The sequence below is a fragment of the Hevea brasiliensis genome, chromosome 9 (genome assembly GCF_030052815.1).
Source record: "Hevea brasiliensis isolate MT/VB/25A 57/8 chromosome 9, ASM3005281v1, whole genome shotgun sequence".
In the NCBI taxonomy this organism is placed as follows: domain Eukaryota; kingdom Viridiplantae; phylum Streptophyta; class Magnoliopsida; order Malpighiales; family Euphorbiaceae; genus Hevea; species Hevea brasiliensis.
Window position 1 is genome coordinate 92,922,617 of NC_079501.1, and position 27,758 is coordinate 92,950,374.

Sequence of the window (27,758 nt, forward strand, 5' to 3'; positions counted from 1 at the left end):
AGGTGACGCTTTTTATAAAAAGATTTTGCCTTATCATTAATAGTTACTATTTTTTATGTAAAGTAATTAATTATCTTCTTATTGCCATTACTTCTTTAATTTTTATGATTTAAATAATTATTTTCTCTAACTATTAATTGCTAAAATTAAAGATTTCTGCAATTAAATTTATTTTAAAGACTGTATTATTTCGAGTTCAAACTCAAATGGAAATTAAATGTATAAAAAAAACCTAAAAATTTTGATAAATTGTGAATTTTCACTTGATTTATTTCAGATTGATTAACTGAACACTCAGCTCCAGCTACTAGTCATAAGATTGTACGCAATACCAATGTTTATTTTGTAATACAAACAGCCATCCCATTCATTAAATATTTTCCATGCCACAGCTCATCTTCTTAAGAACATGACAAATAAATAAAGAGAATTCCCATGTTTGTCTTTTCGTTTCAAATTTTTTAAGAACATTTGAATCTCCTGTTCTTGAGAAGCATAGAAGTGATGATGGTGATGTAAAAGAGAGATGAAAATGAAGAAAACAAGATTAAACCAGTACAAGCATCACAGTAATGGGCTCTACTCAAGGATTTATTAAATAAATCAAGACAAACCAACTCCTGACAGAAGATCCTTCAAGAATTCCAATATTAGTGTTCTTGTCTACCTTTCTCCCTCCAAAAACCAATCTGTTACTATTGCTTTATTATAATTTCATAGACAGAAATCCAGGATTCTTTTCTTGAATTAGGAAGCAGCTCCCTTCCAATGGGTGTATTAACAAATTTTACGTGACTTCTTTTATTGACTGTCTGATCAACCATGGAACTGCTTAATAATCTATTTTCTGTACAGTTTCCAGGCATGTTATGACGTTCTGAGCTCACTTTCGATGCCCTGCTGATGCCATTAGAATTGCAACAGCTACAATAAACATTAACAACATGCTGGCTAGTAATACATATGTTCTTCTTGATGATCTCTGGTACTCTCCAAACAAAACTATGCCCCAAAAAGTGGAAACAAGTGGTAGTGCCTGAAATGACCACCACAAAATTGAAAGTTTTGGTGAAACTATAAGTCAAATGAAACCTAATCTCTCTTTGTTAAACACATAACAACAATTAAGCCTTAATTTTAAATTAGTTGGAGTACCTATATAAATCATTTTTCGTCATTCAGCTCTACGTTGAACATAATTACGTGAAAATCAAGATTGTCACTGACTAAATGAAGTTATAAACAATTTTCAGAATCATCAGCAAAATGATTATTTCATTTGTGCATGCACTAGAACAAACCTGAACTGCATCTGCAGCTGCATATCCTGCAGCTTCACCACCCATAAATTGGAGACCATTTCCAAAACCACAAAGGAGACCAGCCAAAAACGCCCAACCTCTGCCATTCCAGTCTTTCAGATAAGACTTCACTGATGATCTGGGTAAATTCAGCAATGGGCGATAAAGGAAGATAACATTGAGAATGATGGCAAGTGCAAAACAAGAGACTGAAAACCAAAAAAATGCAGTGTAGACAACCAACTTAGCAACCCCTTTCTTCAAGGCGTGCCATTGATCATTTGTTGCCAAGTTAAAAGCTGGTGAGAACAATGAGAAGCAAACACCAGCAAAGAAGGCTATGCTAAGTCCAGACAAAGTGCTCTTCCCAAAAACCTGCAAGTAAAGACAAAGGAAATAAGGAATGTTCTTATAATGTAGAGACATCAATATTTACCCCTTGTTTGGATGATAGTTTCCTATGGTTTCATAATATATGGTATGATAATGCTACTTGTTTGTAAAGATTGTTCTTGGAGAATGGTGGTTTTGGGTTGTAAAGTGATAATTCATTAACCATGATTTTACCACATATTTTTAAACCACCAAATCGGTGATTTTAGATGATTTAAAATTTTTTTATTCCAATTTTATACTCACACAATTTATAAAATTCTAATTATACCCTATTCTTTTTATTTATAAACATTTCTTATTCCACATCTTCAGTCTCTCCCTTCCATAAAAAATCTTCAGTCTCTCCCTTCTATAAAAAATCTTCAGTCGCTCACATACGTCAATCCTCCATCGTCTCTCACATTACAGGTCTCCTCCATAGCCCATTCTCAAGCTTTGGTATGTCTACAATTAGTCCATAAAAAATCTTCAATCTCTCTTTTCTACAAAAAATCTTCAGTCTCTCACATACGTCAGTCCTCCATCGTCTCTCATATCATAGGTCTCCTACACAGCCCCTTCTCAAGTTTTGGTAGGTCTGCAATTAGGCTTCAATTCCCCTCTCTACTCTTACTTTAGCCGTCAATTTTGGGTGTGGATATAGTCCAAACTTATAACAGTGTGAGTTTTTATTAGTAATTATCCTTTTTTGTTCCTGTTTGATTGTTGGGTTTGGTTTTCTGATTCTTTTATTACCTGGCTCTAGAATTTATTTTCTTGTTTGTTAGTGAGTGATTTCATTTTGTATAGCTAGGCTATTTTGCCTATTTTGTCAATTGGGTAATCAACATTGAACTTTTTGGTTCTGGAAAAAATTCATCATTTTTAAAACAGTACAAGCAAAGTTTAAAACAACTTTTTTATATATTTAAAATAGCAATAAGGGTATATTACTAATCTTCATACTTATTATACCATACCATAGCATATAACCAAACAAGAAAATGTTATTAAATCATTCCGTACCATATTATCTTTCCAAACATGTTAACAATAAAAACTATACAATGCAATAAAGTACAGTATGATACGATGCATTAATAAACCATGCTGTACTTAACCCAAATACAGTGTTAGTTGCAAGAATATGACAGCTTTAGCTGTGAGATAATATTGTAGTTTACCAAATTAAGAGAATTGCATGCAGCAAACAGAAGGTCAAAGACATAAATTCTCAAGTTAATACCATAAAATAAATGTAGGTCACCAACCTTAATCGCTCGTCTTTTCTCAAGCTCTACAAGGAAGTCTGCCGTTCCAAATTTCACATTCTCTGCAGTATCATTTCCAGTTTCCAGATCCTCTGTACCTAAAGAAAGTGTAACAATTTCTGATATGAAATTCATATATCATGTAAGTGCTACTACTGGTTCATTCTTTGCAAGCACTACAATAAACTATAAGCAACATTGCAACATTCACAAAATACATGGATCAATAAACGAATTATTTCTTAACCATCAGAAATTTAATAGGAGATAAAGAGGGAAATTAGAAAAGGCATATTCTGTTCCAAGATTGTAATCACTTGACAAACTGCTGAGCTTTGCTATATTATCAGCTGTATTGGATGAGTGAACAGCTGAAGCAAGACAGACTGCAATCAAGAAGCATCCAACACCAGGGAAAAGAATCTCGGCCTTGTTAATTTTTTCATCTAAGAAATAATTCAAGGTTGTGCCTGTTATAACCAAACCAAAGATTAAAAAGGGAATAAAAAATTAGTCAATTGACAAACTGTAAACTTAAATAGATACAATTCTTTCACCATGTGGACACAGACAAACCTATTACAACAGTCATGCTAGCAGTAATCACTTCTGTCACTGATAAACCAGCAAAAGCCAAAGCATACTGTGTGCATAAATTTCCAATGCTAAGCACCACACCACCACCCACTGCAAACATGACTGAAGGCCAATTTTCCTGCATCAATCACACAAGAAGATTCAAATATCACATTCAAGTGGTGTTATGCCATTGCAAAAAAACAAAAAAGCATGGAACAATCAACAAAAGATGAAATTGTGAAAGTAATTGGCTCAACATACACTCAGCTGAGAAAGTTGGGTTATAAAATTTGGTTTCTCTGGTGTGCTCTTCCCTATCTCACCAAAAGTTAAAGCAAAAAATAAAGCAGCCAGGAGATTTGTGATGGAATAATCCAGGTAAGTATGCTGAGGAAGACGACCTCGTCTTTCTAGCAGAGTAAAAATAGCAGGCCATGTCCCTAAGAAGAACAAAGACAGCAGCATGCATATTATGGCTCCTCCTTTGCTCTCCACCAGGTACATTTTCAACCCACCAGAGACAATCTTCTCAATTGGAAGAGTAATCAAAGTGGGTATTCCTAAAAACTCCTGCAAATGCAAACCCAACAAGCAGTTAAGAATTCATACATCATGGGGCCTTCTGGTGGCCAAATTAAGCAAACCCATCATTCGTTGAGGAAGAAAGGAATGTGAAGTTGCTTTGAAAACAAAAAATTGAAAAATTTAAGAATCCATTGAAAAAGAAGCATCGTAATTTTTCATAGTGTCTTCAAAAATTATACAAGAACGAATATCCAACTAAAAGAACAATAGAAAACAGATGAGAAAATAGGAATCTTGAAGCACAATAATACTACAGAATAAAGCATAAAGAATCAGAAATATACATCTGAAGAACATAAATAGCATCCAATATCTATTCAACAAAAACTCAAACACTGAAGTACATGAAGAAAAAGCATACCATATTCAGTTTCTGAAGCACAAACCCAGAAACCCAGATGCTCTTTAACATTAATCATTCACTATATTCAATAAATTCTACGATGACATAATATATATATATATATATATATATATATATATATATATATATATGCAAGAAAAATCAAAGCACCAACCGAATTTTTTTGTTTTTTTGTTTAAAGAAAAGAAGAACGAGGTGCAAGTGTTTTGTATCAATGAATCTTCCTAAAAGCTTAAAATATTGCAAATAGAGATTCGCCAAAAATATAAAATTGCAGAGTGAATCAGAATCGATCCCTTTAGAGTCAGTTTTATATTATTACTACTCATTCATCGCTCATTGCACTGAAATATATATATATTTTAATTTTTATTTAGCATAAATTAAATTAATTTAAACAGATTAAATTATTTATTTTTTATGATAAAAATTTTAATTATTATATTAATTTATATATTAATATATATTATTTTAATAATAATGATTTGTTAGTTTTGATTTTTGATGATTTGAAATTAGTTATAATTGTTGAAATATATGGTATTTGTTTTATTTTTTACTTTTTAAATAATTTTTATTTTAATTTTGAGAATTAATAATTCGGTATTGTCATTGGAGGTGGAGAATTAAGCTTTATCAGGAAATTTCACTGACATTGTGTGTTTATTATTTTATTTTAATAATATATATAATTTAATATTTATTTTTTATATTATATATTTTTAAAAATATACTATCAAATTTATTAATGAGAAAATTCTTAATTAAAAATGAAAATTATAATTAAATTTATATTAAAAATTTTGAATAATTATATACCTATTAAAATTAAATTAAATTTTTATTTTTAAATGATTATTATTTATTCATTAAATATTCTTTCGTAAAAATATAATAATATAATATCTTTACAGTGTAATTACAATTAAAAAAATTATTTATGATTAAAAATAATAAATATTTCAAAGATATTATCTTAAATAAAATGCTAATATTTAAAAAATAATAAAAAATATAAAAAGTCATGATCATTTTCAATTTATAATCTTTTTTTTTCTTGCTTTTTTTGAGATTTTTATTTTGTTCTTCTATTTGAAATTTTAATAAGTGAAAAAGGATGGAAATTTTAATAATCTCTATATCCAGTATTTAAGAAAAATAACATTAAATTTGATTTTAAGTGTCAATAAATAAATTTTTTAATAAGTTGATACAATTTTATATTTGATAAAAAAATATAAATATATATAGCATTTATTTTAAATTTTGAAATAAATTAATAACAAATTATTTCTATTATTTTTTAAAATTATAATAATTTTGGTTTTTTTAATATGTCAAATAGTAATTTTTTAAATATCCTTATTAAGTTAGGTTGTATAATTTTATAATTTTTAATATGCCATGTGGAAATTTTTTAAGTATTTTCATTAAATTAGGTACTCATTTTGCCGGCACATTGCATTGGGCTCCTAGGTAATTATCATCCAGGATTGGGTCATCTTCTGGGATTTTCACATGTGAATTTTGGGCTTGGAGAGACCCAGTGGTAGGGCCTGTAGTGTCGCTGATAGAATCTGTAGTTGGCGAAGGACCTGTTTGAGACGCAATTGACTGTTGATCAGCCATGAGCAATGTCGTGATATCCATTTGTCCGTAATAATATAATTTAATATTATATATTTTAAAATCATATTATTTTGTTAAATATGGTATATATAATTTAAATTTATATTAAATTTTGAATAATTATATATCTCTTTAAATCAAATTAAAATTTTATTTCTCTGATGATTATTAATTAATTCTTCTAAATATTCTTTTATAGAAATATAATAACATAATATCTTTATAATATAAGTTCAATTAAAAAAAAACATATATGATTTAAAAGATATATCTATATTAACAAATATAATAATAAATATGTTAATTTTTTTTAAAAAAAAGTATGCCTAAAGATATTATCTTAAATATTATACTCATATTTAGAAAATAATTTAAAAAATATAAAAAGTCATAATCATTTTCTAGTAATGATATTATTTTTTTTCTCTGCTAATTGTCTTTTTCAAGATTTTTGTTTTTCTAAATTTGGATTTTTTATATATCTCAGTATTTATAAATTTTTTTTATAATATTTTAAATTTTTTAAATAACTTACTATGTAAATTATTGAAAATTTATGCCATTAATAACAATTGAAATTTTGATCAATTTGTAATCGCTATAAAAAGGATCTTTAAAATTTTAAAAATTTTATCAGTTTTGAAAATTTAATTATCCAATGAAAAGCTATGAACACTTTCAAAATTTATGGGGCTTATAAAATTAATTATATTACTATAAATCAACAAATTAGAGATTTTATTGGGAATAAATAAGAAATGATTTTGTATTTTATAAATCATTTTCTAAGTTCTAGCTTTCACATAGATATGTATAAAATTATTAATTAAAAATTATTTTAAAAATATTTTTCAGAAATTTTAAATTTTAGTTTATATTTAATATATTGTAATTTTAAAATAATAAACTAGTTATTTCAATTTTTTTTTTCAATATATAATCTCAGAACTTCCTCTTTTTTTTAAATGTCAAATTTTTTTTAAGAAATTTCAGAAAAAAAATTAAAATAGACACTAAGGATTGGTTTATGCAATAAAAAATTTAAGATGGAATTTTGTTTATAATTTTAAAGAGTTATATACTAAAAATATAAAAAATAAAGAAATAAAAAAAGAAAATAAAAAAAATAATTTATTTTTGGAGTTTTAACCTAATATATACTAAATTATTGAAATTAATATTTGTAAGGTGGTCAAATTTGAATTATTTTTATTTCTAAAATACAAATTATATATTTCAAAATAATATATTACTTTTAATTTTTCATGCCTTATATTTTTATAAATATGGTATTTTTAGAAATATGGTATTTTCATATTTTATTATTTCATATTTTGGATAAATAGCAATTTAAGTGGTTTGGAATAACAGAAATGATCTATACTGCCAAATATGGAGTTTTCAGTCTGTGGGACAAATCTTGTATGCATTTTGTGCCCCGGCTTTCAACTTCTTGAAGCTGCAGCTCTGACGTTGAGCAGCATCTTTTACAAACCTTTTTGTTTTTCCTTTCTCCTGATGGATTTTCCCTTGAACTTGTATTCAATTGTGTCTACTTTACAAGGTAACCATAACTGCTCTGTTTCGTTTTCTTAGTCAAGGAAGAAAGACTATGGATTTATGGGTAGTTGCAGCAACTGCTGGTGTTGGATATGTAGCTAAAGCTAATTACTTGAAGAATTCTACATCAAGAATAACAGAGAGCTCATTGAAAACTTGTTCTTTTGAGGTTCACAATCACAGTCACAGCCACTCCCATCCCTGGAACTTACTGCAGCAAATTCGTGACAGAACTTGCCCCTTATGCAGACTTCCCTCCCTTAAAGAAACAGCAACAAATTTTCCTTTACAGAGAGATTATACAAGAGCTGCAGGTCGAAGCATTACTGATGGTGAACTGCTGTTACAGAATTATGGGAATAATAAAAGGAGGAGTGACGTCTTCAACTTGTCTAATGAATCATTACCTGAATTTCTAATAGAAGAAGTGGGTTCTTTTCAAAGATTACCAAAAGATAGGCAACAAAAGGAAGTTCTAATGGGTATATCATGAAACAACTTAATTTTTTGAAGTGTTATCATGCTGCTGAATTGTACAGGGAGCAAAGCAGATCAGAAGAGTATGTGTATAATCCACTTCCATCAGCAGAAACATATCTGATAACCAGAGGTAGCCATGCTACTGGAAAAGAGATGGATTTAGAAACACAAACTCAACAGTTGATTCCAAGAAAATCGAAGCAGCATATTGGAATGGGACAGACTAGATTGAGCAGGTCAAGTAGAAGTCTTCGAGGTTGTTTTCTGTACTAATCTCTTTTGTTTCATAGATCTGTGTTTAGATACCTGAAAATAATGCAAGGATTTCTTCTGTTAGTGAACATGTTCAGAAATAAGTTGTGAGAACTTGAAAATTATGCCTATAGTTTTATTTCCTTCAGGGTCTTCCAGTGATGGTATGCTTTTTTTGTTCCTGGGGATAACCATGGGCATGATGTCAAACATTGGTGATAACAGCAGAGAAATAGACAAATTATGTGAACTGCTGAAGCAGACTGAGAACTTGATTCATGAATTGCATGAGGAACTCGAAACGAAAGATCAGTTAACTTGGAAAGAGCTTGCCAACGCCAACGAGGGCTCGAAATCCAATGAACATTCCTCCTGTAGCACACCTACTGCATCTTCCAAAAACCAGGAACCAGATAAATATACAAAATTTGACAGCAGAGAACTACAGAATGAGAAGATGAAGAACTCTGAAGCAATGAGTAAAATTGAGGCAGAGCTTGAAGCTGAACTAGAGAGATTGGAACTAAACATGAAAAGAAGTAGCATGGGGAGTATTTTTCAGGTAACATCATTAGATCAGATGACACACCATGGCTGTGATTGTAAGACTTTATTTATCTGTCCATGAGATTAACTAGATTGATCTGCTTTTATTATTGCTTACAGAAGGATTCTAACTTTGAAGATTTTGATCCAGACAAGGCCAACGAGAAACCTTTCAATTTATCTGAATCAGACCATGATGTAAGTGGAACCTCCTCTGCTCACACTCAAACAGCAAGCGGTGTTCTTTCACCTCAGGAGCTGAGCTTGCGTCTTCACAAGGTAATTGAATCAAGACTCAGAGCACGCATTATAGAACTAGAGGCAGCACTTGAAAATAAACAGAAGAGGCTGCATGCCATTGTCTTGGAATCTGATAGCAGCATAGTTCCTTCAAGGGACTTGTATAGGAAAGAGAAACCATCATCTACACAGGTTGGCATAAACTTCACAGATCAAGTTAGTGACATAGATGAAGCTTCATACGAGTAGAGTTAAGGTTATGAGGAGAGTATTAAGAGTGGGGAAGCAGATGAAGAAGCTACTCCCTAGACATTAAATATGGCATTTATAAATGAGAAACAGATGCATTCTTTAGACAAGTAGCCAATGAAGAAGGAAGAGGTTCAATTGATGGAGTTAAGAGCCTGAACCATCAAGACAACCAATATCAAAGCTCGAGTTTCAATTTGAGAAGAGGAAATTGACAAAAGATGACATAAGAGAGTTAGATAATTTGGAGTACCATCCTGAGATGCTTAAAGAGTACCTTCAGGGAACAGATCAGGCTCACTTTGTGTATCCAAGGTCAGACGTTCAACTGTCTGTTAGAGTCCAAGTCCAATTGGAATTAGGAAGTATAATTAATTTAGAAAGTATAATTATTTAGGAAGTTTAGTAGAATTTAAATTATGAAATTTAATAATTAGAGTCCTAAAAGGACTAGGTTTTAGTGGTCTATATGTATGAATAGTTAGTTGACCATTATATGAAATGTATTGCAAAGAGCCCATAAAGTGGAGAGATGTGTTGAATTTCGTAAGTTTTGTTTGAGTGATTTTGAGGGTGAGAAAAATAATTAGTGGTTGTAATTATTTTTCCTTGATAGTGAATTTATTTAGTGAAATAGGCTTACGCCGAACCACGTTAAATTTTGTGTTCTTTATTTTGTGTGAGTGTGATTTTTCACAATAAGTGGTATCAGAGCTGTGGTAAGAGATGTCAAATATGGCGAGCACAAAATTTGAGTTGGAGCCGTTCGATGAGAAAAATAATTTTGGTTTATGGCAAAGCACTGTGAAAGATGTCATTGTACAACAAAGATTAATTAAAGCATTAAATGAGAAGAAATCAACGACCATGAAAGATGATGATTGGGAGGAGTTTCAACAAAGGGCTGTGAGTACTGTTAGATTGACGTTAGCCCTAGATATAAAGTACAATGTATTGGAGGAGACCTCACTTTGTTGTTTTGTAGAAGAAATTGGAGAGCTGTACATGTCAAAATCACTCACAAAATGTTTATACTTGAAGAAGGAATTGTACCAACTCAGAATGGATGAGGGTACTGATGTGATTAATCATCTTAATATTTTTAATAAATTAATTACCCAATTGGCTAGTGTTGATATGAAGGTTGATGAAGAAAATAAAGTCCTCTTGCTTGTAACCTCTCTCTCACACTCATATAAAAGCTTGGTGACAGCTCTAACAGTTGGGAAAGAGACTTTGAAGGTGAAGGAGGTTACCGCAGTCATCTTGGATGATGAAAAGTTTAAGAAGACAGGTAGTAGCAATGAAGATGGAGTTTTTGTTACCGGTTCTAATCGTAGAAGAAGCAATTCACGTGGAAACAATTGGAGAAGGAATAGTAGATTGAGTTCGAGACCACGAGTAGACCATAAGGATAGAGAATGCTACTACTGTCATGAGAAGGGCCACATTCAATACCATTGTATGAAGATGAAGGAAGATCTTGGAGAGTTTAAACAATTCAAAAGGAGTCGCGGAAAAGAAAAAGAAGGAACTGTTACAATTGCAATGGATGATGGTATTGATAGTGAATGTTTGAATGTGGATGATGATAAGGAAAAGGCAAAAGATCCATTATAAGATGAGCGGTTAATGGATTCTACTTGCCCATTCAATATTTGCTCAAAAAATGAATGGTTTGATGTGATTGAAGAAAAGAAAGGAGAAAAGGTGAAGCTAACCAATGGGAACAAGGTAGAAGTTGAAGGTATTGGAAGAGTGAAAATCAAGTAAATTTGATCAAGTAAAAGTGTTCGATAAAGTGAGATATGTTCCTAAATTTGAAAGGAACTTCATTTCCTTCGATAAATTTGATTCTTTGAGTTATGGGTGTTCGATTCATGATGGAGTCATGAGAGTTAGCTGATATGCTCTTGTGATCATAAAGGGTAAGAAGATTGGTATAAAGAATCTACAAATTGGAAGGAAGCACATTGATTGAAAGAATGCAAGTGGAAGCAAGAGACAACATCAAAAATTAAGAGTGCAAGGAAATACCAAAGAGAAAATTGATTTTTGCAGAAATTGTGAAGACTAATTTCATTTGACTTGGAGGTGGAGATTGTTAGAGTCCAAGTCCAATTGGAATTAAAAAGTATGATTAATTTATGAAGTATAATTATTTAGGAAATTTAGTAGAATTTAAATTATGAAATTTAATAATTAGAGTTCTAAAAGGACTAGGTTTTAGTGGTCTATATATATGAATAGTTAGTTGACCATTATATGAAATATATTGCAGAGAGCCCATAAAGTGGAGAGTTGTGTTGAATTCCGTGAGTTTTATTTGAGTAATTTTGAGAGTGAAAAAAATAATTAGTGATTATAATTATATTTTCCTTTATAGTGAATTTGTTTAGTAGAGTAGGCTTACGTCAAACCACTTTAAATTTTGTTTTTTTTATTTAATGTGGGTGTGATTTTTCACAACACTGTCATTTCTTAATAGTGTGATAAAGAACAAAGAATATTAGATAGAAAAGAGAACATAGAATGATGTTCAACATTGCTTTACTGCCAAGTCTCTATGTATAACATTGCTATTGTAATTCTTATAAAAATAATTATATATAGTCATTAATTGATATTCCAAGGATGTCAAAGCGGCACAAAATTGTTCTTCACTTGAAACATCAGCAATATTACATGCAGTTTGCTTATAAAAGAAAATGATTCAATAAATATTTTCAAAGAAATTGATGCCTTGGAAGTTCAGAGCTTGTGAAGAACAAGTTAAATTTTATTTTAATTATTATGAATAGTTATATAAAAATTGGAGTTTTCCTAAAGAAGAAAAAAAAAAACCAATTTGAATGAACTAATTTTGGGTATAATTTTGCCACTTCATGAAAATTTTTTTTCTTAAAAAAATAACACAATAATTTGACAAGCTCTGTTCATTTTTCACATGGTTGATACTCTATTGTTTGTTTCCATAAAGCTTGCAACGTTCTCAACTCTACGCATCACTAACTTTCACTTAAATGCAATTACCACAGAAGAATGGGGGATCTAACACAATACAAATACATCTAAATGGGAGAAAGAGAAGAGAAGACTTGCATATGTTCAATCCAATAACCAGTATCATAGTTATAAGCATCAACAATAGCTGCCAAAATCAAAAGTTACAAATTACATATCCATTACTTGATTACTTTGTCTTGTACAATGTATATCAGGACTCATGCACTCTTATCTTCGGAGGGAAAAAATTATTTTTATAATTATAATTTGTTGTGATATACACGTTGTACTGGTATCTTCAAAAGAAAAAAAGAAATCAGTAATGGCCAAAAAACATAAGGGATCACCCAAAACATCAACTCAAACACACACAAAACATGGACGGATTACTGAATTTAGTCTAAGCTTCTTATCTCTCTGTTGGTCCCTCTTCCAAGTTTCCCTCTCTAGCCATCCCTCCAGAAACCCTTTGCAGGAAATTGCCTAGCAGTCTCTGGTCAAGAACCATATTTGGCACCTGCAAAAAAGAAGATACCCAGCTAATTTAAGATATAGCCTCGATAAATTTTATGTTAAATTTTGAGATAGAAGGATCAAAACCTTATCCCCAAAGAAAATTTTTGTATTATCAGATATAGCTTCAATAAATTTCAGTTCAAGAAATTCAGGAGTAAGCTTTAACTTGTTTGCTTCAGCTTCTTTCATCACGCTGAAAATAGAGAGCAAGCAGTGAATTATTGCCTTCATAAAATCATTTTAAAAATGCTTAAAAACATAAAGAAAGAAAAACCAATCTAAGTGGATTCACCGGTAAAAGGAAGCATCAGCCAGGCTTTTTTCCTGAGCCATATACATTTGATTCTCAATTTCTTGTTGTCTCCTTGCACTGTCTTTCTCCATCAATTTCTGCTCCATTAGGATCTTGCTCACATTGGCATTCTTCTCAGCTTCACTTATAGCCATCTTCTTTGTTGTCTCTGCCTCTTTCTCGATTACTTTCTGCCTCTCAATAGCAATCAAAACCTGTACAGTAATACACAAGAAGAAGTAAAAGACTGCTTATGCATTTACAAGCATGACTTCTCATAAACACATGTGAAATCACTCTTTCAGAATAGACAGACTTGGGAATGTAAAATTGAATGCCCCCATAGCATCCAAGTTGCCTAGTCGGATAGGGTAATGTAATATTCAAATACAAGCAAATCTTCTAAAACCACAATACATCTCTAGAAAAACTTCCAACATAGAATACATAACCAATATCTGAGACAAGGGGCGAGAGAGAGAGAGAGAGAGAGAGAGAGAGAGAGAGAGAGAGAGAGTCAAACCTCATATTCAATAAAACCTTAGATCACATTTAACACGTCCTAGTAACCAACTTGATCATCTAAGGAAAAGTATAATGAAGAATGAACTAATTTGATTAGACTTCAGGAACAGCGTAACTATACCTTAGTGCGCTCTTCTTCCATCTGCTCAAAATTCCTTCTTATGCTTTCTGGAATGGTAGGCTTTGTGACACGCACACTTATAATTTCAATTCCAGGAGCATAACGTGTGCAATCAACTTGAAGAGCATCTTTCATCTTTTCATCAATCTGAAAAAATTGAAATTGACACTTTTATCAATATAAATAAAACAAGAATAAGGGAAGAAAAGAAAAAAGAGAGAATAAGCTTAAAGCAACTTGGAATCAGTGTTATTAAAGGCACTGGGTGAGGCAATTGAGGTGCACCCTAGTCCCAAGAGGCGAGTGCCTCTCTTCCTAGGTGCTAAGGCACCAGGCAAGAGAGGCAAGGCCTCTTTCAAAGTAACGTTTTTTTATTATTTATTATTTTTTAGGGTTTATTTTTTCTTCAGTTGGAAGAACTCCACCAGACCAGGTATTTCTCTCTTCTTTTCTTCTCCTTTTCTCCTCTTCTCTCCTCTCCTCTTCTCCTCTCCTATTTCTCCCTAAACCCTAATAAAGTGGAGTTAATTAATTTTTCTTCAAATTTCATTTCCTTTCTATAACCTTATTATTTTTTGCTTTCTATTTCTCTTATGTTACATGTAGGGCAAATAATATATTTTTTTTTCTTTTCAATGCTTTTTTACTTATTAAACTTGTTAAAAGTATGATATTTTTGTGTTATATATATATATATATATATATATATATATAGGCTAAGTGCCTCACTTCTAAAAGGCCCTCACCTCGCCTCTCCTCTCACCCACCTTAGTGTCACCTCTCACCTTAATAACACTGCTTGGAATAAAACACAGTTCATCGAACCATGACAATTTGCAGTTAGAATGCATATATGATTTCTATCTCTAGCAAAGCACAAGCATACAGATGGCACGAATGAAGCAACAAGATGTTCACAAGTATTGCTTTTTCATGATGCAGATATTACCAAAAGGTACATGGCCTATCTAAAAAGTATAATGGAGCAAAAGAACAAAATATAAAATTTAACCACCGTGCCAGTGGGATTCCTTCCATATGCCAAGTTACATCACAAAAATAGAAGCAAAGAGTATGCAACATACAATTGCATGCTAATCAACACTATAAATTAATCTTAGATTTTACAATTATGCTTCATTTAGCAATCTTTCACACCTGGTCAAACACATCAATGTAGACTTGTTGGAGAGAGTGAGAGCTGCAGAACTGATTGATTTCATGATGAATCTTGTCATATATCCATGTGTTGTCATACTGCACACCATAGTTGAGCAGTGTCTCATATACATAATCCTTACGAAGCCGGTTAACAACCTGAATTATGATATCATTGAGTGCACATAAGGTTAAAACGTCAAGCCTTGAGCTTTTTATGACACTGCATATGAGTATATCATTGTTCTTACCTCTATCTTTTCAAAGTTAATCATGACACCCCCTTTAGTACCACATGGAATATCCCTCACCTGCATATTAAGACACAAGAAGGATTCAATTATCATTGTGGCAATAGAATCTTTGGTCATCATAAATTGGAAATCAAAGTTTACTTGATCTGTCTGAAGTGTCACTTGAACAGGCTCATATTGAGTTATCAGAGGCAGTTTTAGATGAAAACCTGAAAACTAAATTATGAGTCCATGATCATAATGCTATAAACTACAGAAAGCAAATCCTAAATAAAGAGTGTACACATTCATACCTGGCTCTGTAATTGTTTTTAGAAGGGCACCTCCTCTCCAATACACCCCAACATGACCTTCTGGGACTTGGTGCAAGATGGATAAGCTATTTTTAATACTTGACGATGATGGAATTATCATCTGGGATGTTACCATAAAACATTACAAATTTCCAGAACAGATATTCCAGCAATCCAACTTATAAGAATTCAACACATTTCTACAATTAAATTATCCAGATTTTCATAAACCAGAAAGAAACCAGCAAATTAAGAAAGAACAAATTCAATTTTCATGGCATCTCAAGTGCTAAAACTAAAAGCCAATGCCGCAAAGATGTCAGCGCCAATTTACTATTTTCTTAGCTCCAAACTCCCGGTCAATTTATTTCTAAGTCCAACAGTATAGTTGGCCTCATGACACTCTGGTCTTTCGTCCCATAGAAAATAAATAAAAGAAAAAAAGCAATCAACAAAAGTCCAGAACGATAGATATTTTGTTCCAAGAGCAAACAGGAATATAGCATCCATGATCAAAGCAATAAATGGTAATGTTGCAATGAGATTATCATTATGTAATAACATTGATGTATGCTGAAGGCCCCAGGCATCAATAAATTGGAAATTTGAGTCACCAAAAGTTCATCCATGAATAACGTATTGGTCATATAAAATCCAAAAGCTTCATTCAAGGCTCTAGAAAATGTTCTTTGTGAAAACTGCAATGAAATGACAACCCGAACTAAGACCTAAAGAGGGCATATTTGAAGCGATAAAGTAATCACTTTTCAGAAATTATACATTTCTAAGAATGATTTTGGGCTATGATAAATCCAGAAACAGCAATGAAACAAAAACAGTGCAAAATTGAGGCAATATCCAAGTAATAAACCACAGGATTATAGTATCATCACCCATCAAACTGTACAAAGAACATCATATTGCTACACTTAAAAGATGAAATAACCCACATAATATCCAGTCATGAGAACATATAAGCCCTAGAAAGGAACTAGCCAATGAAGAAGAGTTTAATCACAACTGGATTACTCAAAAAGGGGAATACAACAAGCACTGAATAAGTGTAATATTATTAAGCACACAGAGAGTATGGCAACAGAGGAAGAGATTACCACAGAGAGGACAGCGAGAAAGAGGACAAAAACGGTGAGAATGGGAGAGAAGTCGCCGTTGGGAGGCGGCGGACGAGCCTGTGGAGCTGCAGCTGCTGTAGCGTGTTGTTGATCCATGGAGGGTAAAAGTTCCTCTGTCAAAATGGAGATGGAGCACTAATATAGAAATCGGATGGATTGATACATCCCGTATTATTGAATCGTGACCGTTGGATGGAATGTAAAATAGGCTCGGAAACACCCTAGTCGTTTCGTGGGGTCTTCGTTGTATGTATCATTAATATTCGCTGCTTCAACGAAGAAAGGAATTTGGAAAATGGTGTTCTGATTTACACTTTAACAACTCAAAAAATATTCCACATCAAAAATTTAATTAAATTTTCTCAATTTACAAAATTATTAAACCTTAATTAAATTAAACTTAAATTAAAATTTTTAAATTAATTTAAATAAAAATAACTATAAGCTAGTTAATTCATAAAAAATATGATGATTATATATAATGATGTCTTGATATTCATTTGTGTTTAAAATCATTTAATGAACAGTCATCAATTAATTATAAATGGTCACTTTCTTATCGAGTAATTGTATCAATCTCTCATTTAATTATATTAATTATAATATATAAATAAAAAAATAGTCCCAATTAGCTTAATAAAATATGCTAATATAGTCATTTTATTGAATAAATTGCCTTAACTAACTTATTTTAAAAGAGTTAAAGTCAAATATCACGCAACCCCAACAGTGTTTTTGTGCTGTGATTGTTGGAATCAGCTATATGGCTCCAAGAATTTTAAGCATGGTTAACACACGCGCCGCTAAATAGCGTGAGAAGGGATGAATTATAGCGTTCAAAGATACTCGATAAGGCAAAACGCAGTCCACTGGAATGGGCCAAACGGCACTGGTTCTCAGACGACTTATCTCACTTCTCTGTTCTCGTAGAGCCTGTAATATACGATGGAGGGATAGAGAAACCCCGGGTGCCAAGAAAATGTTCGCCCTTATAGCTACTCCTGCATTGTTAATGCCCAGAAAATGCAGAGCCCGAAAGCGTTTGGCAGTTTTCGCTCAAAATTTTCCTTCTTTTCTGCCCAGTGAAGTTGAGAATATCAAAGACCCTTTTGCAAGAAAGCTAGCCTCAAGAATCGAAAGGCTACCTGTACACTCATTTTTCTTTTTATATTTTTTTTCGTTGTTAGCTCTTTCTTTAGTGATTAGTTTATCTGATAGCTTCTCAGATTTTTCGGTCTTTGGATGCATGTTCTTTTGTCTCTGAGATTTGAGTATTGGCCTGTAAAAGGTTACTGATAAGGTAGTTGGATGCGATAGAATTCAGAATAAATATACTCAGTAATGCCAGAGGACAGAAATCCATTTCTCCTTGACTTGTGTGTAATAGCCTTTGCTTTTATTACTGTTCCAACTTCCAAGCCTTGCCAATGATTTAGTTTTGGTTCCAGTAGATAGATGAAATGATTTAACTTGAATGTCTCAGGCTATAGTTTTATGGGTTTTGATTGCAATTAATAAGGATGTCGATTTTTTGAGGTTTTTAAAAGCTGGGACTTGGATTTTTTTGTTTAGTAGGAGACTTTGATGAAAATTGACATAACGTAACATTTGTGTTTAATTTTTACGTAACAAATTTCTTGGTCTTTTTGGCTGTCTATTATCTAATCAGAGTTTGTGAATCTGAACAAAATTTCACCTATTTCCAGTCTGCCATGATTCTGTGGTCTCAAGTTTCATCTTGCTTACTTCTAATTCGGAAGACATCTCAAATTGGGTATCTTCATTAACATCAGTATTCTTGCTCAAAATGTAGGTTAGTTTCTCAGAGAGATGTATCATGAGCAGTTGTGTCAAGCCTTTGGTACAAAGCAAGACAAGTCCAATGGTTCTGCTCCATGGTTTTGACAGGTCTCTAATAATGTATTCAATATTGCAATTTGTTTCACCAAAAATAGAAAAGAAAAAGAGTAGCTGATTAATGTGTCTCTAGAGTTCACTACATGTTATAATTCAGTTCTTGTTTAGAATGGAGATATACATTTCCACTGCTTGAGGAGGCTGGCATGGAGACTTGGGCTGTTGACATTCTTGGTTGGGGTTTCTCTGATTTAGGTTTGTTGTGCATGCCTTAGCACGTTTTCATGTGGTTGAAATTCTACATATATCTTTCTTTCTTCCTTGGCCCAAATTATAACCCCTTTTCCCCCTATGGTTTCCAGAAAGACTGCCCTCATGTGATGTTGCGTCTAAGCGCAATCACTTGTACCAGGTACTTCGTCTAATTTTTCTCATCATTTTGAGTCTTGACTTGGATATATGAAGCAAAATTTCTCATATTCTTGGCTAATATATCTAAGGAAACTGTTTAATTTTATGTCAAGGTCAGACCATAACATAGAAACATACTCCACAATATATCAGCTTATATGCTATCAAATTTACCATGCAATAAATAGAATGACATTTGATGCTCTGTCATGGAGTTTCCAAATTGTGACTTTGTCCTTGTTTTTCCCTCGATGAAGTCGGGATGGGGATCAAGGCTTAAAGCAGCGAGTATTTGAACAATTTATTATTATTTTCACTTTTTTTACAGTGTTCTAAGATTGACTTGGCTCACTTCATACTGACTGCAGTTTTGGAGGTCCCACATAAGGAGGCCCATCATCTTGGTTGGACCAAGCCTTGGTGCTGCTGTTGCAATTGACTTTGCTGTCAACCATCCAGAAGCTGTAAATATTGAATACATTATCAGTAACTGAGCATTTACATTTGTGCCTAAAGAATGTAAATATTTTAAGAAAGTGATAAAAGTTATATTGCATCTGATGGCCATAAGCTGATATTTTTTGGGTTATCTTTTCAGGTAGAGAAACTGGTTTTCATTGATGCAAGTGTGTATGCTGAAGGCACAGGAGACCTAGCCAAGTTACCAAGAGCATTAGCATACGCTGGGGTATGAGTTCTATTCAATTAATGGGTCTTGAATCCCCAGTAATTTCTTTTTCTGCATAAGTTATCTGTCCACTGAAGTCCATTCAGTCCATCTCCTTTATCAAGTATATGCAGCACTCCATTTTGAGAAAAAGAATGATAAACACATTTTGCCTGAATTTCAGGTCCTACTGTGTGGACCTCCCCATTCCTCACCCAGAACCCAACAAACATACCTCTTTTTCTTTCTTTTTTCTCCCCCATGCCTCTCTGCCCCTCCTTTAGCTCTTTTGAATTGTATTTTAGATTATTGCAATTACCACAAGTACTCTTTTCTATTCAGGTTTATTTATTGAAGAGTGTCCCCCTCCGCTTGTATGTTAATTTTCTGGCCTTCAATGGTATATCTTTAAGCACCAGCATTGACTGGATGAATGTAAGTGGTTCTTCTCATAAATTGGATGAACACAAGTGTTTCTTCTCATAATAGACTTGCTAAAAGTGAAGCCATCTTGTTATTGTATGTTATAGCTCAAATGCATTAGGAAGCACTATACTTTAACCAAATATTCCACTTCTCAAAATGTTGGTTGCTGAGGAAGTGGAGAGAAATGAGTTTTGCTAGAAAAATTCTATTTCCCGGCAGCCAAACAGAAAATTGATTTTTTTTTTCTTTTTAATGAGTCAGTAAACAAATTTTATTGATACTAACAATATTAAAGTAAATATTTTTGCATCATCACACACAAACACACACACATATATTATATTTCTGTATATATTATTTTGTTCTCAGATGGGGGTCTATTTGTTCAAAAATAAAGTTATACAACTGAACAAAATGAAAAGTAAGGGTTCTATTGCACGTTAGGATGACAAAAAAAAATTGGGGTAGATTTAACCTATGTTATATTCCTGTTATTTAGAGTTTTGCAAGAGTGAAGGTGGAAATAATTGTGCCATTATCCCTTTGATTGTTTATAGGTGGGCCGCCTACACTGTTTATATCCTTGGTGGGAGGATGCAACTGTGAATTTTATGATTAGCGGCGGTTATAATGTCAATGCTCAGATAGAGAAGGTACCTGCAAAATTTTAGTTTGTCAATTGTCAAAAGGCAGCAAGTTATTTGATGTCCTTCAAACTGCATGAACTGTCAGTCCTTCAACCATATTATATAGCGTCTGCGTTGCTTACCTACGTATATGCCATGGCCTACAATATTGCTGAATTTTGTTGGGCTTTTTGGGGGGATACCATGCCAAGTCTGATACTTTTCATTTGAAGAAGCCTCTTATGTTCTCTCTACAGAATTTCTTGTCCAAATGCATTTACCTCTTGTTTGGAATTTAGAATTTTGCAAGAATTCAATTCAATTGATTTTTTTTTTTTTTTGCTAATTCTCATGCTTGAAATGAAAGAATTCAATTCTTTTTGACTTTAAAAAGATCTCATTTTCAAAAAAATAGAAATCAAGCATAATTGTATGGAAATTCAATTGAATTCTTTTTTGACAAATGATTTATTCCAAACAAAACTTTAGTGTTTAAAGAAACATGTAGAGAATATGCAAGTGAAATTTAGAGAAAGCGAATATCTTGGCATGCCCTAATACCTACAAACTTCTATGAGCCCTTGATTGCATCGAAATATCTCAACTAAGTACTACTTATTGATTTCTACAGGTTAAGAAGAGGACACTTATAATTTGGGGTGAGGATGACCAAATTATTAGCAACAAACTAGCAGTGGTTAGTATTCACAGAACTTCTTCTTATGTATATGTTTGAAGGTGAAGAACTTGGAACAATTTATGCAGAATGCTTTAGAAATATGGATGTTAGGCAATTGGTAGAATGGACATATTAGTGTGAAATTTCTTCTGTTCAACTAACTTATTTGACATTCAGTTAATTGAAAATTTTGTCATGCACCACATTTGTAAATTTAAATTAACGAATTTACATTTACAGAGATTGCACTCCGAACTTCCAAATGCAATCATACGACAGATACCAGAGTGTGGTCATATTCCTCATGTGGAAAAGCCTGATTCTGTTGCAAAATTGATCATTGAATTTGTTAGAGAAGCTTGTTATGAAGATGCGCAAACCATTCCTCGGTAGAGAAGGTCTGCACTTTGGTTTGATTAATTTTATTTATGGCTTATTTTTACACTGAATTTTGAATCCAATCACAGACTTGATGATATGGTTGGGATATAGGATTCTATAGGAACTCTGCTGCTCTTGCAAAGCCTGCATTTTGGCCTTTATATTGTTAGCCAAGATGAGAAATTCAATTCTAATCAATTGTTTTTTTGTAATTATCACATGCATACAGATTACATTGGTTAGTCAAATCTCTGAGCTTTGAAATTCAAGTTGCTTATAATGATTGTGATATGGTAATGAGAAATTCAAGTCTGTACTCTTGTCCAAATGAGAAATTCAATTCTGATTAGTTATTTAAATGCTTGAGCTTTGAAATTCTAGTTGGTATGAATATGTGCTAATCTCTTTTCTCTTCCAAGAATTGAAAAAATGTTTTCCAAGTTTTGCCACCAGAAAAGTTCATGTAGAGAGATTTAGAGAGATTTAGGGGAATCAACTGATCTTCTTTTCTTTCTCATACTTAGAAAAGAAAAGTAACTCATTAATTGACCACTGGATTTCCATCCTTTTCAGAGTATAGAAGACATCATCAAGAAATGCAAATTGACCACTGGACTCTCTTTTATTATTTGATCGAGTCATGTTTTACTTTGGTAAATCAATTTTTCTTTTTCTTATGGAAAAATTACTATTTATCTCTCTGTTTTAATTAAATTAACTACTTAAACTCCATTTGTTTCTCAAAAAATATTTTCTTGAAAAATATTTTTTGTATTTTCTGGCATTTGGGACACTCTGAAAAATTGGTCAATGGCAAATATTTTCCTGATCAAAGAGAAAATTAAGTCATTTTTAAGGAAAATAACTTTTATTTTTCAAAAAAACAAGTCATTTTTCATTTTATAAACTTTGATAATCTTATTAAAATATAAACACATTTATATACAAATAAAATAAATATATATAATTAACTTAACATTGTAAACCAAACAAACAGAAAATATTTTTATTTTCAATGAAAAATATTTTTTATATACAAATTATTTTCCGTGATAAACTCCGTTTATTTTACGAAAAATAATTTATATATGAAAAATATTTTTAATGGAAAATATTTTTTCATTGACTAATTTTTCTGAATGCACTAAATATTAGAAAATGCTAAAAATGTTTTCCAAGAAACCTTTTATTCAATCCCTATAATTTGAAAAATACAATTATATAATCATTCTATTTTCTAAAGTCCTAAACTATTTAGTTCTCATAACAGTAATTTCTATTTTCATTAAATATATTAATTAAAGAGTAAAATGAAATAAAAATACAGAGACTAATTAATATATTTTTTAAAATAAAAAAATAAAATAAAATAATCCTTCAATTTGGAAGACTTTCAGTTCCTATGTTAGTGATTTGTAACTGAACACTAGGGAGATAAACTTAGTATAATATTTATAGTTAGTCATAATATAGTTTTAAATAGAAAAATACAAATGGGAAGAGTCTTTTCTTTCTTTGGACTGATGATGCTTTCAGATAGAAAATATTTCAATTCATAGCTTCCCAGAATTACAAGTTAAATGTTTGATTTATCTAAGATTCATCAAATCATAGTAATTATTGTTCCCTTGAAATTAAATTTACCCACAAATCATTATCAAGTGATATATATTGCTAATGAAAAATTTATAATTTGATCCCTATACTTTATTTTATATTACATTTTAACCCTTAAATTTTAAAAAATCAATTATTTAATTTTTCAATTTTATAGTATACTATGCTTTAACAAATAAATTTTAAATTATTCAATATATTAAAATTACGGATAAATGGTAAACCATATTCCATTAAATTTTTAACTTTTAACAAATAAATTATTTATTTTCTTTAATTTTATCATATAAAATAATTTAATTTTTATAATTTTAATTACAAATAAATATTAAATTATTCAATATATTAAAATTTCAGATAAATGGTAAACCAAATTATATCCCATTGCCAAATTAGCTCTCTAGTTGGTAAGCAGCTCAGCAGTCTTCTTCATCTCTTGTGCTAAAATGTTGAACAAAAAAATTATCAATACATCATTGATTGAAAATTTCACAGCCATGCACGCCAAGGAATCCATTGATCTACCTGCCAACTTGTCCCATTGAGCAAGCATTCACAGATTCCCCCATTCTCTCTCTAATAAATTTGAACTTTTCTATTTAGAATAAATTAACATAATAAGGTAGATGAGTACCAGTTTTTCATTAAGAAAAAAAAAAATACTACTGCCTCTCTAGATATACAAAAGAACAAAAAAAAAAAAAAAATTAGGAAATCAAAATTCCCAGCTTTTTAAACAGAGAGGAAAGAAACCTAAAACCCAAGTGGGGGTTTTGCCTCTTGCTGATCCTCCCATTGTAAAATTACATGCCCCATCCATGCCACGGCAAAATCTCTTCCACACATCAAGCCCCACCCTGCTATTTTTTTAGCTTTCATTCTCAAAACAACAAAAACAGGCCTGAAAACCAGAGGCTCAGTGAAGCCAAGAACATGCTAGTGCCTTCAATGGGAGCCACACCACCATTACTGTCAATGCTTGTACCACTTCCTGCTGGGCCCAAACCAAAAGTTGGAGTTATTCCTGTTGTGCCTGTGCCTGTGCCTGTGCTCGTTCCAGTTCCTGTCCCAGTGCCAGTGCCCGTGCCCGTGCTAGTTGTTGGGGCAGTGGTGCCTGTCCCTGTATTGCTGTAAAGAAGAAAGAAAAACTCAGCATAATATTTGATCATACAAGCAAATTATCCTGTATCCATTTATCAAAATACTTTATCAGGATTCAGGGCATGTAATGAATACATGAATTTCAGGAAATCATAACATATGGAAATCATAACATATGGAATCAAATGTGAGATTGTGGAGAACAGATGTCAAGCTGAGATAAGGAATCAGAAAGAAATTGACAAGAAAAAGGACAAACAACTTATGAAAGATCAACATCATGACAGCTCACAGCTATAAAGACCCCCCACCCCTCCTGGCCTATGAAAATATCAATGCAGGGTTTGGATCTACTTTATGCTTCTAAGAAAAAGAAAAGGTTAAAAAACACACACATGTTAATGATGCAAGATAAACCCGCTTCAAATCTAACATGTGGGGGTTCAAAGTTCAATAATTTTCACACACAAATGAAGGAAATTTGGCAGTTCTACCAACCAGGACTCACCTAAGCAAACCAAAACAAATTATTGGTGTTTATGGTAAGAAAGTAACAGATGAGATGAAAGGAATCAGATTCTTGGTAAATTCATCAGTTTGTTGATTCCCCGTCACCAGAAAAATGAACTTTGTAGACAGATTAAAAGTTTCTTTTTCTTGTTTTCAAAGAGAATCTAAGCTTTAATGGTGAGAAATTTCTCTTCAGATGGGGAAAAACAAAAAAGGGGGTACCTTGTAGGATACACACACCCAGAAGCTACACCTGCAAATTACAAGAAGGTAGAAGAAGGAGAAAATTAATTAGTTACTTAACATGTGGATGATGGATGGATGGTTGATTAAAACACAGGGGGAGAGGTAACAGGACTTACTTGAAGGGGGATTAGCACTAGTAGTAGCAGTTCCTGAAAAATCACAGCTCCCAACAGCTTGACCCTTCTTCTGGAAATAACTGTTAACAGCATAGTTGCAGTGATCTTTTACGGTGTTGGGTTGGTAACAAGCACCATTTTGAAGGATTGGAGTGCAGTCAGCTCCAGCTCCACAAGCATAATCCAGGGATTTTTGCAGTGCTGCATCACTTAACCCATCCTTACATAAGCAGTAAGTAGCAGCACCTACAAGCACAAATCAAGAAAATGGACAGTTTAGTTCTCAAAAAATCAAATGTCTCTTCTTCTGAATCTCTTTTCTCAATAAGGAGGATTCATCTCCCAAATTTCTTAAAAAAAATGAAGAAAAGAAACAAACTTTAGGTGAGAAATTTTCCTCAGATGAAGAAAGAAAAGGAGAAGAACTCTCTTAACTCTCTTACTTTCAGCTAAATCATACTAAAAGAAAAAAACCCAAGTTATTAAAGAGAGAAGATCAAGAATCCATCTCAAAAAAAAAAAAGAACAATAATAACCCAAAAGCTTACTTGAATGGCCAGCAAGTGCCAGTAAAAGCACCAAATACACTAAAACAGCCATGATTATACAAAGATTATGGCAAAAAAGACGAGCAATTAACTGTACACAAGAGTGGAGAACTTGAAATCAGGCAAGAAAACAGAGAGAGAGAGAGAGAGAGAGAGAGATGAAATGGGCTAATGTGGGGAATGGAGAATTCTAGACAATAATAGGAGAGAGTGACGGTAGGTGTAGTGGAGGCGTCTGCTTTTTTTTTTTTTTAACAGGAGGCTTCTGCTTGTGGTGAAATAATTTAGCTTTTATGTTATATATGTGTATTTTACACCGTATATGTAAAACAGGAGAGAGAGAGAGAGAGAGTGTGTGTAATGTGTTCATAGGGAAGTGGAAACTAAGAAGCTCTATCTCTTATCTCTGTAGTTTTATTTGACCGTCAGCGTACCTTTCGCAAACGGTCCTAAACTCAAGTGCATGATCAAAACTTAACCAACCTGGTTAAAGTTTGTCCTGTGTGCGTGTGAAGTGTGATGGACCCCAACAACCATAGTTCTTGGGTTCTATTCTCTTCTCTCCTTTTTCTTTATATGCCATAACCACCAGCTTCTACTTTAGTCTGGCCTTGGCCGATGGCTATTCCCTTCTCATTTTGGCTTTGGTTTTAGCCATGGCTAGACTTCGCCACCGTGGGTTTGGGTCCAGAATCCAATTAAAGTTTTTTTTTTTTTTTTTTTTTTTTTTTTTTTTTTTTTTTTTTAAAGATGAAAACAATAGGAAAGCGAAACAAAACTATCTGGCATAGAGGCATAGAGAATAATAGCACTTGTTTTAAAGAATTACAAATTAAGAAAAATTTGTTAAATAAAGGGAGGATAAAATTTATCTTTGTTTACCTTTACTCTCTATTAATTTACTCATTTTTAAACAAAAATATATGTATCGGTTACTCTCCATCCCTTACCTTTGTTTACTCCTATTTCACTCTCATTCAAATAAATCCTTAGATACTTGCATGCTTTAGGGTTGGAGGGAGGGGGGTGGAGGAAGTAGCACCTCTTTGGAGAACCTTAATGACTACTTATAAATCCTCATCAACAATGATGTTTTGGAACCCTTTATCTCTAACAACAAAAAAAGCTTCTTGACAAGCAAGGCTTTTCAAAATCAAGGGATCCTTGGTACTTTTGTAAGATCTAAACATTCACTTCTTTGGAGAACCTTAATGACTACCTCTAAATCCTCATCAACAATGACATTTTGAAACCCTTTATCTCTAACAACAAATAAAGTTTCTCGACAGGCAAGGCTTTTCAAAATCAAAGGATTTATCTATGTGAAAGCCATAATGATCCTCACGATCAGCTGCAAGAGATCTCAATCTTTCCCTCTTACTAACCACAGCATCAAAGTTAACTTGATATCATTAGAAGAAGCAAGTCAAAATAGATGGACTATTGTATGCAAAAACAAATTATTACTTTGGTGTGAAATTTAAATTATTTATAAAAGTGGAGAGACATATTAAAAAATAATATATATATATATATATATATATATATATATATATATATATTATTTTTTAATATGTCTCTATATATATTGTTACCAAATTATCCCATCATGCTTCACCGATTGAGGAAAAGGAATTATAAGCAAGTAGAAGTGTGTCAATGAACATTGAAAACGTTATTATAATGGACATTTTATTCAAATATGTAATAAATGAAAATAATAATTTTATTAAATGGTGAGTCTAACAGTTTTTTTTTATATATAGAAATGATACCTTTCAAATGTCATGTAGATATAGAGGAAATAAATGTTTTTAGAAAATTTGTTGTGATATATATTTATA

At 32.1% G+C, this 27,758-nt stretch overlaps 5 protein-coding genes across 9 annotated transcripts; 2 read left to right on the forward strand and 3 right to left on the reverse strand.

Annotated features, from left to right (window-relative positions):
* Nucleotides 1-527: 527 nt before the first annotated feature.
* Nucleotides 528-4,628, reverse strand: LOC110647925 (ureide permease 1). Of its 5 annotated transcripts, none has more exons than XM_021801969.2 (8): nucleotides 4,473-4,628; nucleotides 3,788-4,096; nucleotides 3,524-3,662; nucleotides 3,265-3,417; nucleotides 2,948-3,045; nucleotides 1,546-1,676; nucleotides 1,302-1,440; nucleotides 528-1,036 (listed from the first exon to the last, which is right to left on the reverse strand). In XM_021801969.2, exons 1-8 carry the CDS (start codon nucleotides 4,521-4,523, stop codon nucleotides 884-886), a joined length of 1,173 nt encoding a protein of 390 aa, XP_021657661.2. In that variant the 5' UTR covers nucleotides 4,524-4,628; the 3' UTR covers nucleotides 528-883. The 5 variants fall into 5 exon arrangements, with proteins under 5 accessions (XP_021657661.2, XP_021657660.2, XP_021657663.2 ...); XM_021801971.2 differs by having other exon boundaries at nucleotides 895-1,036; nucleotides 1,542-1,676; XM_021801970.2 differs by adding an exon at nucleotides 1,156-1,226 and having other exon boundaries at nucleotides 897-1,036; nucleotides 1,302-1,676.
* Nucleotides 4,629-8,125: 3,497 nt separating this feature from the next.
* On the forward strand, nucleotides 8,126-10,373 carry LOC110647924 (uncharacterized). Its single transcript, XM_021801967.2, has 3 exons — nucleotides 8,126-8,400; nucleotides 8,546-8,958; nucleotides 9,063-10,373. The coding sequence occupies exons 1-3, from the start codon at nucleotides 8,154-8,156 to the stop codon at nucleotides 9,429-9,431; spliced, it is 1,029 nt and encodes a 342-aa protein (XP_021657659.2). The 5' UTR covers nucleotides 8,126-8,153; the 3' UTR covers nucleotides 9,432-10,373.
* A 2,220-nt stretch (nucleotides 10,374-12,593) lies between these two features.
* On the reverse strand, nucleotides 12,594-16,870 carry LOC131183300 (uncharacterized). The gene is made up of 9 exons (XM_058153986.1): nucleotides 16,709-16,870; nucleotides 15,597-15,717; nucleotides 15,445-15,512; nucleotides 15,301-15,360; nucleotides 15,050-15,208; nucleotides 13,892-14,038; nucleotides 13,246-13,460; nucleotides 13,038-13,146; nucleotides 12,594-12,954 (listed from the first exon to the last, which is right to left on the reverse strand). The coding sequence occupies exons 1-9, from the start codon at nucleotides 16,823-16,825 to the stop codon at nucleotides 12,847-12,849; spliced, it is 1,104 nt and encodes a 367-aa protein (XP_058009969.1). The 5' UTR covers nucleotides 16,826-16,870; the 3' UTR covers nucleotides 12,594-12,846.
* A 717-nt stretch (nucleotides 16,871-17,587) lies between these two features.
* Nucleotides 17,588-22,088, forward strand: LOC110647917 (alpha/beta hydrolase domain-containing protein VTE7). The gene is made up of 10 exons (XM_021801959.2): nucleotides 17,588-17,876; nucleotides 18,543-18,637; nucleotides 18,744-18,841; nucleotides 18,949-18,998; nucleotides 19,366-19,461; nucleotides 19,596-19,685; nucleotides 20,007-20,099; nucleotides 20,648-20,743; nucleotides 21,348-21,413; nucleotides 21,636-22,088. The coding sequence occupies exons 1-10, from the start codon at nucleotides 17,604-17,606 to the stop codon at nucleotides 21,786-21,788; spliced, it is 1,110 nt and encodes a 369-aa protein (XP_021657651.2). The 5' UTR covers nucleotides 17,588-17,603; the 3' UTR covers nucleotides 21,789-22,088.
* A 1,880-nt stretch (nucleotides 22,089-23,968) lies between these two features.
* Nucleotides 23,969-26,081, reverse strand: LOC131183301 (PLASMODESMATA CALLOSE-BINDING PROTEIN 3-like). The gene is made up of 4 exons (XM_058153987.1): nucleotides 25,915-26,081; nucleotides 25,367-25,612; nucleotides 25,227-25,257; nucleotides 23,969-24,521 (listed from the first exon to the last, which is right to left on the reverse strand). The coding sequence occupies exons 1-4, from the start codon at nucleotides 25,964-25,966 to the stop codon at nucleotides 24,275-24,277; spliced, it is 576 nt and encodes a 191-aa protein (XP_058009970.1). The 5' UTR covers nucleotides 25,967-26,081; the 3' UTR covers nucleotides 23,969-24,274.
* Between the last annotated feature and the right edge of the window lie 1,677 nt (nucleotides 26,082-27,758).

Coding starts and splice junctions, on each gene's coding strand:
- LOC110647925 (XM_021801968.2), bottom strand. CDS start 4,523: ATGTTAAAGAGCATCTGGGTTTCTGGGTTTGTGCTTCAGAAACTGAAT. Junction 4,097..4,472: donor TGCTTCAGAAACTGAATATG/GTATGCTTTTTC, acceptor TTGCATTTGCAG/GAGTTTTTAGGAATACCCAC. Junction 1,037..1,301: donor CAGCTGCAGATGCAGTTCAG/GTTTGTTCTAGT, acceptor TGGTCATTTCAG/GCACTACCACTTGTTTCCAC.
- LOC110647924 (XM_021801967.2), top strand. CDS start 8,154: ATGAAACAACTTAATTTTTTGAAGTGTTATCATGCTGCTGAATTGTAC. Junction 8,401..8,545: donor GTCAAGTAGAAGTCTTCGAG/GTTGTTTTCTGT, acceptor TATTTCCTTCAG/GGTCTTCCAGTGATGGTATG. Junction 8,959..9,062: donor GCATGGGGAGTATTTTTCAG/GTAACATCATTA, acceptor TATTGCTTACAG/AAGGATTCTAACTTTGAAGA.
- LOC131183300 (XM_058153986.1), bottom strand. CDS start 16,825: ATGGATCAACAACACGCTACAGCAGCTGCAGCTCCACAGGCTCGTCCG. Junction 15,209..15,300: donor TTAACTTTGAAAAGATAGAG/GTAAGAACAATG, acceptor ATCATAATTCAG/GTTGTTAACCGGCTTCGTAA. Junction 13,461..13,891: donor TGGAAGAAGAGCGCACTAAG/GTATAGTTACGC, acceptor ATTACTGTACAG/GTTTTGATTGCTATTGAGAG.
- LOC110647917 (XM_021801959.2), top strand. CDS start 17,604: ATGGGCCAAACGGCACTGGTTCTCAGACGACTTATCTCACTTCTCTGT. Junction 18,999..19,365: donor AGCGCAATCACTTGTACCAG/GTACTTCGTCTA, acceptor TACTGACTGCAG/TTTTGGAGGTCCCACATAAG. Junction 20,744..21,347: donor TCAATGCTCAGATAGAGAAG/GTACCTGCAAAA, acceptor TGATTTCTACAG/GTTAAGAAGAGGACACTTAT.
- LOC131183301 (XM_058153987.1), bottom strand. CDS start 25,966: ATGGCTGTTTTAGTGTATTTGGTGCTTTTACTGGCACTTGCTGGCCAT. Junction 25,613..25,914: donor GGCACTTGCTGGCCATTCAA/GTAAGCTTTTGG, acceptor TTGTGCTTGTAG/GTGCTGCTACTTACTGCTTA. Junction 24,522..25,226: donor GGGTGTGTGTATCCTACAAG/GTACCCCCTTTT, acceptor TCTTCTTTACAG/CAATACAGGGACAGGCACCA.